The 12856-nt window shown below is 42.2% G+C and overlaps 1 protein-coding gene across 2 annotated transcripts; it reads right to left on the minus strand.

Moving 5' to 3' along the window:
* Positions 1-1894: 1894 nt before the first annotated feature.
* Positions 1895-11277, minus strand: ush1gb (Usher syndrome 1Gb (autosomal recessive)). Of its 2 annotated transcripts, none has more exons than XM_085170518.1 (3): positions 11022-11277; positions 3404-3854; positions 1895-2854 (listed from the first exon to the last, which is right to left on the minus strand). In XM_085170518.1, exons 1-3 carry the CDS (start codon positions 11183-11185, stop codon positions 2039-2041), a joined length of 1431 nt encoding a protein of 476 aa, XP_085026644.1. In that variant the 5' UTR covers positions 11186-11277; the 3' UTR covers positions 1895-2038. The 2 variants fall into 2 exon arrangements, with proteins under 2 accessions (XP_085026644.1, XP_085026645.1); XM_085170519.1 differs by having other exon boundaries at positions 3407-3854; positions 11022-11274.
* Between the last annotated feature and the right edge of the window lie 1579 nt (positions 11278-12856).

Here is a 12856-nt window from a genome sequence, read left to right on the forward strand (position 1 = left end):
TGAACATAGAGGAAAGAAATAAAACTGCAGAGACAGTAAGGTAGTCTCTGCGGTTTTAACAATTGCTACAACTAGACACTGTGTAGGTACAAAAGGCAGATAAACAGGGAAATAAAACAACCATAGAGATGCTTAAAAAAACAGCTACACAAACCCAGAATAAAACTACATGGAGATGCCAAGATCCATTGAGAGACTAAAACAAGGAGATAAAATATCTCCAAAAAGAGTCAAAACAACTACAAACAGATACTGTAGAGGTTAAACAACAGTCAAATGGCCTTTATAGAGACAGAAAACAACTATGAATTGGTAGAAAACAATAATAAAGTACCGCAAAACATTCCCAAGAGACCAAAATGACACGAATGGCATACAAAACAATCACAAAGAGATAAATGAGATACAAATTGATGCGTCATTTTCATATGGACTAAACCACCCATCCAAACAGAAAACCATACACAAAAATCTAAAAAGCAACGAAATCACCACATCGAGACAGAATGACTACAGAGTGCAAGAAATGGCCACAAGATGCTGAAAAATAACAACAAAGGGACCGTGAACTGTGACAAAAGCTGTAGACAGACAAAGTGGCTACAAACAGGAGGATTCATGTAATAACCTTCACATAAGTGACAACAAAAAACAATCATAAAGTGGCAAAACCAGCTACAAACAGGCTGTAATCAGCTACGGTGAGACAGGAGAAAAAACTATGAAGATGTCAACCAGACATAAAAGACACGATAGACAAAAGAGAAATTGATAAAAGGACCACAAGAAATGACACAAAGACTATAAAGCAACACAGGCGGTTAAAGTTACAGACAAGAAGTGACTAAAAAGAGGTGCTGGACAGCTACCAAAGACACAGATTTACAATGAAGAAAGACAGAGGAACTACAAAGAGATATCATGAAGATACAGTGCAGACAAAGTGGCTACACAAAGATAGAAAGCAACCAAGAATGCATAAAGAACAGCAAGAAAGTAGCTCAATGCATCCACAACGATAAGTCATATTACTTAAAAATGTTAGTGTTGCAAAGAGACACGAGGCTACAACATAAAGAAACAAAACGACAAACTTCAGCAGAGATGGACTGATAGAGACTTCCTCTATCAGCTGTTTTAACAGAAGTTTTATATGTGCCGCATAATGATCAACTTGACAGAGTTCCTGAGATAATAAACTCATTAACACTGAATAAATTCAAGCACAACGCAATAAGAATTTCCCCTTTATTTTACGAAAAGATAATAACGTTTGTGAGTGCATCGTTACAAAAAGTTCTTTGCCAACATAAAAAGGTACATTCATGCACAGTCGTACTGTGGAGTGCAGCCGGCAGCGGACCTTCAGCGTAACCAAATAGCTCCTGCAGTAACCTGAGATAGCGGCGTTATCTAGCACCGCTCTGACACCTCATTGTTTTACTGTTGCAACACTGTTTGTCACTCCGTCTGCGGCTACATTCATACATCACAAATATACTGTTCAGTCACCGCTGCATATGTGCCATGAGGTAAAATAACATTTAAATGTAAGAAAAGTGTACAATAAAAAAAACACACATATTAGGGTTGAGGTTTAGGTACATACAGGTGTCGCAGCTTTCCCGTGAAATTGTCACTACTCCACCGACTGTGCAGCATCACTGCATATACATCTTCTTATTCAATTACATGAATAATTAGGTAAAATAAAATTACGTAGAACTGTAATGTGTAATGAAACTAATATTTCTTACAGGCCCATAGATTTCAATTTTAAATTGATATGATAAGTCACCACTAGATGGTGCTGTTCAGGCATAAAAATGCTGTTTTCTGCTGAGGTTGATCTGGGGTGAAAATATAAAGAAAAATGCACAACTTAGAGAACTGCTATCATTAAAAGCTCGGACATTTTATTAATACTGCACAAAATATTTTCTATATTTCTTTTTGCTATTTTGTATTTCGAGCAGCAAATTGCATTCAATTCACAGAGCTGTGGTCCTGATTTCAGACATATGGGCGATACTGAGCTTCACAGCTCAGTATCTTCAATGGCCTCTGGTTCATCCAGAGTATCCAAACGTCTCTTACAGGCATCCAACAGTTTTTTCCTGGGCCCTAAAGGGATGTGGATACTGGTGAGGTCTGTATCAGAGCATAGCAACAGAGCTTCCAAGTCGATCTTCTCCCTCCTGAATATGGGCATGAACTCACTGAGACTCTGAGAGGCCAGGAAAGTCTCCAGAGGATTGTTCTCTGGCTCCATGTCCTCATCCAGCCCAAGCTCAGTCTCCTCCCAGGGCAGCTCCTGCAGATTTCTTTCTTGCAGGCTCAAAGCGCTGCCGATACTATCCTCATCGAAGCTGGGCAAGTGTCGAGGCAGTTTTCCACGCAGTCGGACGTTAGGCGCTCTCCCCACAGGTTCACTCCCTGCAACACTTTCCTCTACCCCAATTCCAAACATGCCTCCGCTCATATAGTTCCTCCTGAAAACCATGGTCCCGAGCCCCGGTCGAGTGAACAGCGAGTCACGCCCGGAGTCTGCGCTGACCTCGGAATAAGCCGCCTCGTGGAGGCCTGGGTCGCTCATGGCACGGGAGATGGTGTCAGCATCGTCGTCAATGTCACGGGGAAACATATCGCGGATGTTGAGCCGCGACCGCTCTCTGGGGTTGGTGTAGGTGCCCTGTTTGAGGAACATCACGTCATTGCCTAGCTGCAGGCCAGACAGCGAGCGCACGCTTTTCCTCCCATCTTCGTAGATCTTGAACGTACCGTCGACCTGCTTCTTTTTCTCGAGCTTCTTCTGTATCTTGGCCTTGCCCTTGGCTGTCGAATGCAGGGTGGCCTGAAAGTGACAAATCAGACACTGTGGATCACCCAGGGGTCTTTCAGATGATGTAAATAATTACTGTAAATGTCAAACTCAAACAGAGGCAAAGTCCTGCAACGTTTTTTACTACTGTGATAGTCACCCACCCTCCCGCTGAAATCTCTCTTTACAATTGGCTAGTCAATTGGGGAAAGTTAGCTTTAAAAGTTTTGTTTCTTCTGACAGGGGTTGCATTAAAGCACAGCAAAAGATAAATAAAGGTTGTTTTGAATTGGGATTCACGCAAAGTTACTCCAGTAGAGTATAAAAGTGAAAACATGGAGCTGATAATAGATCTTCTTTTAAAAATAAAAAGCTTAACAGTGCAATTTGGGAAGCTAAGTACGTTGTTTTCAAATGACTAAGACTAAAAGGTTGTGGGGGTTAAAAGGCTGACCATCAACTGCAACTGCGTCCAGGGACAGTTATTGATCTAAGGTAGAGCTTTAAATACTAGCTAAAATGTTCCCTGCTCAGTAAAGCAGAAGCTAATGCTAAATCAGGGCTTTTGAACACAAAACCAACCACCTGCGAGTATGGCATGTTGGTGGTGACAGTGTTGAACTTGCGGCTCAGAGTGCTGCTGCTGGTGTAGCTAGAAAAGCTAATAGCGTCCAAGTTGTCTAAGGCCGCAGACTCCTTCATGAACTTCCTCGACATGCGTTCATGGTGTTTCTTCTGCAGCTTTGCGCACTCTTTGATCCGGCGCTCCGCGGCGCGAAACGCCCGATCCTTGAGCTTGCTGACCAGCTTTGGGTTGATGGTAATCTGCTTGGCGGCGATGGAGTCCAGGTAGCGAACGCAGTCCATGTGGCCCTTGGTGGCAGCCATGTCCAGCGGTGTGTGGTAGTCGTTGTCGAGACACCACACGTTGGCACCGAAAGCCACCAGGAAGGACAGGCAGTTATGGTGGCCGTTGGCAGCTGCCAGGTGGAGCGGCGTGTTCCCCCAAATGTCGCATTTGTCCGGGTCACCTCTAGAAGTCAACAGAGGAGACGCCATGTTGAATTTATACACAAAGTTTACACACTTAGACAGCTTCTAACTTTATTTGGTGCCCACTCTAGAACAGGTTCCATCCATTTCCACCAAAGATGACCATATTACGGATATCACCTCTTTATGACATCATAAAGAGCCATGCGTAAAAAAATACAGGCTGAAACCAAGTGTTTAAAGGAGTTTGACTACTCGCATACACCTGGTGTTTTTATGAGCATCCACCAGTGTAACTGTGCATATGGAAGACACATATTTACGTCTGTATCAGTATTTCGCTGGAAAACAGCTGTCATATAGATATTAGTGAAGCATCTGAAAAGCACAACTCTAATGTAGAGCAACAACAACAGCAACTCCACCTCCTGCAGCTGCTGCAACGGCAACTCGTGTTAATCTGCTGTAAACTCTCCTCCTCTTCCTGTTTTCCCTCCTCCCACACGGCCGGGTCCTGATCAATAATTGAAGCGCAGCAGGTTAAACATGACAGAGGCGACTCTGCATTATTCATCTCCCACACCCAGACTCTTTTTTTCACGGACACCCAGCGAGTGTTACCACACACCACGGCAGGGTCACCACCTTTACTGGCACCAACCCTGATTTCAGTTCACGTCTGCGGTGCTGCACCCTGAGAGAACGAGTGTGGACTTGAAATCACGTATATCTGAGACGAACCGTGTGGGTGTTTATTTACCTGCCAGAAAGACCGATTACATAACAAAACTGAGAAATCTATATCAGTCAACGCACAGGAAGAATCCCACTTAAGTAACTCAAAATAGCAACTGGACTGTCTGAAGCAGTAAGTCAGAGATGACAACAATGTTTCCTAGAAACAGCCCAGCAAACATGGCTGAAACATGTTTTTATCAACCACTCACGACTGGTTCCTGCTGATGGACAGATGTTGATGTTTCCATGGACCAGTCAGACCTCTCCTGGTCTCTACTGTTAATAAAAAATTAATTTCTTTGTCATCTAATTTGGTAACTAAATCATTGCACACACAGCTGACACAACATCCACTTCTTGTTTCTTTGCATAGATCTATGTAGATTGTTTGCTTTGTTAACTTTCTTGTCTGGACCATCACAGTCATCGTCCCTCACTGGTTTCCACATCCCGAAGTCAGGATTTAAAACACACATTTCTACTTTATCTGAGAATATTTTAACTTGTCTGAAAGGACAGGAAAAGACAATTCTGCTACACAAACTTTCCCTTGCTACAAAGTCTAAGGAAGTCCAGCAAATGCTGAAGTTACACCAGCACAGTTTCATTTTAAAACCATGTTTTTTATCAAGTTTAGACAGAAAAGACAACTATACTAAGGTAGAGTCATGTGGACTCCAGCCAATCACATCATATGAGCAAGTGTAAGCACGATGGTGGAGGGGTGATGATTTGAGCTTGTTTTGTACCTCACAGTGCCTGAATCGGCCATTAGCTCCTATCTATACCAACGTATTGTAGAGTCAAATGTGAGTCCATCTATCCAACAGCTAAATCTTGACCCACACTGGGTCATGGAACAAGGCCAACCCAAGCACAGCAGCAAGTTACAGCAGAATCACTAAAAAAAGAAACGAATGGAGATGCTGCAAAGTCCAGACCTCAACCCCACTGAATGCTGTGGCAGGACCTTAAAAGAGCTGTGCATAAATGAGTGTCTGCATACGTCAATGTACTGAAGCAACATTGAAAAGAAGCACAGGTCAGGTCAGGGTGCCGGTTTTAGCTCATAGTTGAGAAGGTTGACTGCTGCTGCTCCACGTCTTTTTGTCTCCATCTTCACTTAATAATTATCTATCACAGGTGAAAAGCTCAAAAAGTAATAAAAAAGAAGTCCATCCATCCATTCGCCTCCGCTTATCCTTTTCAGGGTCACGGGGGGCGCTGGAGCCTATCCCAGCTGTTATGGGGCGAGAGGCGGGGTACAAAAAAGAAGTGTGGGCCAGAATTCCTCCACAACAATCACAGAGACTGATAAAGGGTGACGGGGTCAGTCATTATAGAGAAGCTCAGAGTACAGCTGATACTCCGCTGCATCAAAATGAGCCACTTGAGGAATCTGACAGGGATGCTTCCTGGGTGAGGAGTTCTGGGTATGTCCTACTGGGACAGGGGTTTAGCCTGCAAATGCTGGAGAGATCATATTCCTTGGCTTGTCTTTTGAAGCAAGCAGTCACAAGTATCAGAAAAGCATAATAGAAAAACCACCCAAATGGGAAAATCCCTTAAAGAAGAGTCAGGTTTCATCTCCAAACAGGTACCACTAGTTCAGAACGTAGAACCCATTCACATCTTGGCAGTTAATACAACATGTTTTGTCTTCTTGGTGTCATTTGTCATTGGTGCTCTCACACAGCAGCAGTAATACTGGGAACTGAACAATAACTGTCCCATTTTACAGACAATGACAACTCATGACAATCATTATGGACATTTGGGGCGTGCTGACACCAGCTGCTCTCTGGCAGAAAGCATCATGCCCTTCCTGTGTTTTAAATGCACTTGAGAACAGCATGCAGCAACACCACATATGAGCAGGCAGAGGGAGGTAAGGGGTCTTCACCCCTTCTCTATTCGCCATAGGAGCGGGGAGCTGGGAGGGGAAGTTGGCCGTCTGGTCAGAGTCTGGGATGCAGGGCCTCCCTGCTATTGCAGGACTGGGGGTGGTCTGCTTGTCTCCACCTCAGGGAAAAGGGTAACAGGGTCCAGGGTACCTGGACCTGGGGTATAGAGCATGTTTGGGGAGTGTGAGTACGGTGTCCATCTGTGTTTGTCTCCACGTTGGGTGAGTGCCCCGTATTTGTATATGTGTGCATGAGGGTGAGAATGCATGTTTGTGTCTGTGTCTATTTTTCAGGTCAGGTCTTAGACTCCACCTCTCTGGGAACATCTCAGGCCCCCTCAAGTGTGGGGGCCTGTCTCACCACACTCCCTGCCGGTGATTGAGGCCCTCAACTGGTGGTGCGTTGGTGGTTTTCGTGACCGGGGCTGGGCGCTTAGATATGTACCGTCTCATTCCCGGTAGCTGCTTGGCAGGACCTGGCACTCGTGCCTCGGCCGGTTTCAACAATGGCAAGTTGACTTCCACCATTACTGCAATGTCTGAAAATCATTACAACCTGCTTAGAGTTTGTCTTAAAGGATTTAAAGGACTCTGAGAGGATGAGGAAAAGCATTTTGTGCTGAACTATTCAGCGTCTGTGTCTGTTGAACAACAGGCTCTACACTTCATCTGCCAACACCATCCTGACAGTAAGGTAAGCCAGTGGCAGCATCCGCAAAACAGAGACAAGAAACAGAACTGAGAGAAGGCCAGGGAAGCGACGGTCCTTGGAAGAAAGCTCTATGTCAGGGTGCAGCGACCTGAGACTGAGAGGATGGTTCACCTTACAGCTGCACAACAGCCCAAAGCAAACAGATGAGACAACACTGGAGCAGTTCCAGGACAAGTCTCTAAATATCCACACTTCAATCCCACAAACCTCTGTGGAGAGACCTGAACGTTGCACTTCACAGATGCTTCTCATCCATTCTAAGCTTTGACTGATGGGTAAGGAATAAAAGAAGAAAGCGTCCAAATCTGTGTGCAAACCTGCAGCGGCCCAAGAAACAGAAGCGCATTCCAAAGGGGCTTTGACATAGTGCTGAATACGTAGTGCTAAAAGTGCTAAAGTAGTAGCACTAAAGTGCACTAAAGTAGTGCTAAAGCAGAGAGACATCCAAGTTAAAAAATACAGTATCATTATCATTTATCAAGTGTAAATATAAAGTGAACAAATTTCTCTATGTTTGTGTAAAATGGGAATGGCAACAAAATAAAGTAAAAAAATAAATAAAAGCCAAAAGACAATATAACCAAACAAAAATCTGGACTTTCTACAGAAGATGTTCTTTCCAGTTCTTTGATTGTAGTGTCTGATTTAGTGAAGAGTCTCTTGACTAGTCTCAGTCTTTACATATAAAGAAATACATGGAATTAAAAATGTTCCTATCTCAGGTATTCCTGGACAATAAACATAAATGAACCTATAACTCTCAAAGGGGCCTGAGCCCAGGCTTCGTGAGTGAAAGTCCTGTATGTGATTCATGTTATAACCATCTACATGTTTTTTGTTTCTTTATAGAAATGTGTTGCATTTTACAATCAGGAAGGGAGTCCTTGTTCCCTCCCTGATTTCTTCATTTTTTGCATTCCTGAAAAGCTATTTAAACCTACCTGGTCTAATGTGAAAAAGTAATTGCTCCCCAATTCTAATAACTGCTTGTTCCACCCTTGACAGCAAGAAGTGCAATATACTGGTAATGAGTCTTTCCCATTGTCTTTCTTGGCCCACTCTTCTTTTCAGGATTGTTTTAATTAAGGTTCAAGGTTCAAGGTTAATTAAAACAATCCTGAAAAGAAGAGTGGGCCAAGAAAGACAATGAGAAAGACTCATTACCAGTATATTGCACTTCTGAGCACTTCTTGCTGTCAAGGGTGGAACAAGCAGTTAAGTTAAGTCACATTTGATGGATTTGCTGCATGTTTGAGGTTATACCAAAGCCTCTCAATCAGACTTAAGTCCAGACTTTGACCAGGTCGCTCCAAAACCTTCATTTTTTTAGACATTCAGAGCTGCCTGTGCTGGTATGTTTTGGGTCAGCTTTAGATCCCCAAAAGTCTTGAGGGTATTTTTTTTTTTTATTGGCTTTTGGGTTCTTTCTTTGAAGCAGTGGTTTTCTCCTTGGAACTCTCCCATGGAGGCCACTTGTGCCCACTCTCTTTCTTATGAAGTCTGACCTTAACTGAGGTGAGCGGAGCCTGCAGTTGTTCAGATGTTGTTCTGGGATCTTTTTTGACCTCCTGGATGAGTCGTCGATGTGTTCTTGGAGTAATTGTGGTAAAACAACTACTCCTGGGAAGGTTCGCCACTCAGATTTTGTCCATTTGTGAATAAGGGTCACATTGTGAAAGCTTTGGCTTTGTCCAAAGAAATGGCTTTGTAACCCTTTAAGCCTGGGCGTAGCAGTGAAACTGAACTCAGCTTTCAAAAAATGTAGTTAATCACAGTCAACTCGTGATTTAAGAAGAGGGACAATTACTTTTTCACACAGCCCAACATAGGTTTGGATAACTTTTTCCCCCTTAATAAATAAAATCATTATTTAAAAACTACGTGTTGTGTTTACTCATGTTATTAAAATGTGTTTGTTTGGAACGTTTAAATCTGAAAAATGATGCAAAAACTCACATCTAGGCTTAAATGCTGTTTTAGCTTGAATAGCACAAACTGGGCCAGTCAGGGCAGGACAGTCAGGTCTGCGCCTGTAATCGGAGCCATATTTGTTCTTTAAATAATGATTCTGCCCACCTTTAAGTACAGTTCTTTTGTAAGCTCAGTGTCAGTGGGGTTGATGAGTGTAGATTTATGACCTTTCCTGTTCCTGCTTCTTAAACTCTTAAACTCTCTTGTTGTGTTCAGCGTCGCTCTTGTTGTAATGCCCGCTCTGCTGCTCAGCTTTCTTGTCTCTGCTTCGCATGCACTCGATCCATCACTCTGACCTTTGCAGTACCCTGCACTTCACTGCACGCTTTATAAAGCTGCCGCCAGCTGCATGACACACTGCACCTCGCCCTGCTGTTAATATGCTCCTTCTTAGAGAGCAATAAGCAAACACGCTGCTTTGTTCAGGCCCTAAAGCCTCCACACGGTGCTCTCTGATACTCTACCTTACTCTATCTGTAACTTATCTGCCCTGAATATAGCATTACTCCCAAAACCTGTTCGTGATTGTCTCTGTTTTCTCCGAGCTTCCGGTCAGTTTCAGTAACTGAGCTGTGTAAAAATGGCTTGTGTATAATGGCTCAATCAGATTTAAGGCTCTGCTGTGTCACGGATCAGCCCAAGCTTCATCTGTCAGATTTAATATATAGCCACCACACACAAGTGACCTTTGTATGCAATTAGGCTGTTTAAATGTACAGCCTCCATCTCTTGAAGTGCTGATTAGATTAGTGATGGGGGTTGGAGCAGTTTTATTTTCTCAGTTAAACACACACTAAAGAACGTTCTACGTGGTTAGATATTTCTGTAAACTGTACAGAAACTAACTCCATTTTGTCCAGTATAATACAGAAATAACTTTAGATTACACTGGAGTTTTGTGGAAGGTTGCAGCACTCTTGTGTATATATTGAATCGACAGTCACTGTCTTTAATAAAGGTAGAAATCTGTCTGGAATCAACACCTGGAGACCAAGAAGTGATCAGGTAAGGTTTGTTAACTTGTCAAATGAGCAACCCATTTTTAAATATTTACTACCTCATATTTGGGACTATGTCTCCTTCAACTGTTCATATTTTTCTTACAGTAATTTATAGTAATTTCAGCCACTAGACTGTGGTGTTTTGCAGTGAACCTTGGCTAACAGACTTGAAGCAGTAAGATTTACTGCTGAAGCCATTAGGTAATTATTAGCTATTATTAATATCTAACTCTCTTCCACAGTGTTTTTTGTTCTGTTTTCCTACCCTCACTCCCAAACGGTCGCCCCTCCCTGAGCCTGCTTCTACCGGTTTCTTCCTGTTAAAAGGGAGTTTTCCCTTCCCACTGTCGCCAAAGAGCTTGCTCGTAGGGGGTCAAATAATTCTATAGTTTTCACCTTGTTTTGATTTGGAGCTAAATAAATAAAAAAAAGAGTTGAAACAAATTGAAGCCCATGGGTAAGTTACATAATGACCAGAATGAGGATGGAAAAATAGTTAATTTAAGATAGACTGATGGATGATTAGCTGCTGTGCTTCAGCATCAACTCATTGCCATGAGGTAGTTAAAATACAAGAAAGAAAAACAACAATATCCTATAATATTTTGAATTTTATTAAAGTATAAAAAATCATATGAAGTAGATATATATTCATCCACCCATCCATTATTTTAAGTGGTTTTCAATATTTTAATTGTGTCGTTTTTTTTAAAATTATTTCATTATTTTTAATACTGTAAATCACAATTAAAAATCTTAAATGTGTGACTTCCATATTTCCAAAATACATGAACTAATCTATCTATCTTTCACATATATATAATTTTTATACAACTTTTAGAGTACTTTTCTCTATTTTGGTGCTTGTGGTTCTGAACTCACCCTCTGCTCACGATGAGCCGGAGCGCCTCCAGGTTGCCGTGGTAAGCGGCCCATAAGGTCGGTGTCATCCCATCCTCGTCCGGGGCGTTCAGATCCTTCCGTGTGGCCTCCTTTAGCACGTCCAGGAAGCCGTCCCGGGCCGCCCGGTGATACCGGTCGTTCATGGCAACACCTCGGCTCAGTCCCAGTCCGGTTCCATGGAAGCCTGGATGTGGAGGTAACCGTCACTCCGGGAGTCCGGACGGCCTGCAACGGGACGTAGCGGCGAACTGACTGGTTGCTGGGAGACGAACACCAGGCGTGCTGGTTGTCAAGCAGGGGGCGTGGCCCAGACGATCCTACACACCGCCTTTCCTCATTGCTCATTACGAGCATAGAATTACTTAAAACTGAGACGTGGCTTTGGGGCAATTATCAGCAATTTATTTATTTTTTGATCGAATTTTGAATGCTTTTTTTTATGTTGCCTTTTCAGCTCATTCATCATCCCCCATTCTTAAAATATTTCTCCAGAAGTGCATCAGAATAAATAATTTTATTATTTTATTTATTTAGAGATCATAAAAGTAATGTATTATTTATTTAATGCGAAATAACAACAATAACTATATATCAGTATTTCAAAAAGAATTATTGATACATAAATAATTTAAGTGGACTTTACAAAAAAACATAAGCTCTCAATAAAAGCTAATTTTAAAAAAACAATTTAAATTTTAAATTTAGAAACTTACTTTCAAACTCAAAATGGCCATCCCTCCCCTCAATTTCAGTTTTGGGAGTAACTATCGGATTAGCTTCTCCATTTAGCACTTCACTTCCTTGACTATTCTGGTCCTTCGAGAAAAACTAACGCAAATTAGCCACGGTGTGTGATGGAAGGAGCTCTCTGATTGGTTACAGAGACTCAGGCTGGCTACCTGGATTTTGTTAAGGTGCTTTTTTTGTACCGATACTTTTGTATTGCTAAACATATATAAAGGGCATTCAGTCTCGGCTTTTACACTCTGAACAACACGGAGATAAGAAGTATATGACGAGACTCTGCCGAGAAATGGAGAGGCGAAGCTCCGAGTGTGCCCCGGTTGAAGAAGGTAGCATGCTAACATGGCTAACACTAGCATCACCTTAGCTAATGAAAATATTACGTCCCAGCAGTTCTAGATAGGTACGTTTTTAGTAAGCTAATATGCTCTTCACAAATAAAGCTTGACACCGTTCAGAGCAAGCGCTGAGCCCTGTTACATTTATACACATATATAGAGCAATGGCGGCAACCTACAGCCTTTAAACTCGTGATTAAAATGCTGTCTGCCCAGATGTTACCACACACCTTTCTGGTAGTTAAAGTTAATAGAACTAAAACATCTGCCAAGGCAAAGAGTAGAGATGACACGCTGCTGAATTAGGTTCATTTGTTTTAATTAGACGAGTGCACACATTCATTCTAAACTGGACATAGATGATCATCAAGAGCCAGGTTCACCTAATCCCAGCCTCTCTGACACAGTATGTTAAATGTTCGCATTGAATATTCAGTATATTGCAATGACTAACTGCACCTACAGTACCTATATGCAGTCAAAAGTACACATGGGGAAACGTAGTTATTAATAAAGTATATTTATATTGAAAACCAAGGCTGAAATTGGTTCAGTTTATTCATTTTCTCTGTATGCTCTGTAGGGACTGTCCCAATAAAGGCCCTGAATGTTGAGATCAATACAATAAATGATGTGGAAATACTTTTCGGTCATAAAGTTATTAAATCCCTGCTGATATTTTGGCTGATGTTTACATTTTCAATTGATTTGTGTTTGTAGGTTTGTTTGTTC

Source organism: Neolamprologus multifasciatus, chromosome 8 (assembly GCF_963576455.1).
Source record: "Neolamprologus multifasciatus chromosome 8, fNeoMul1.2, whole genome shotgun sequence".
Classification (NCBI taxonomy): Eukaryota; Metazoa; Chordata; class Actinopteri; order Cichliformes; family Cichlidae; genus Neolamprologus; species Neolamprologus multifasciatus.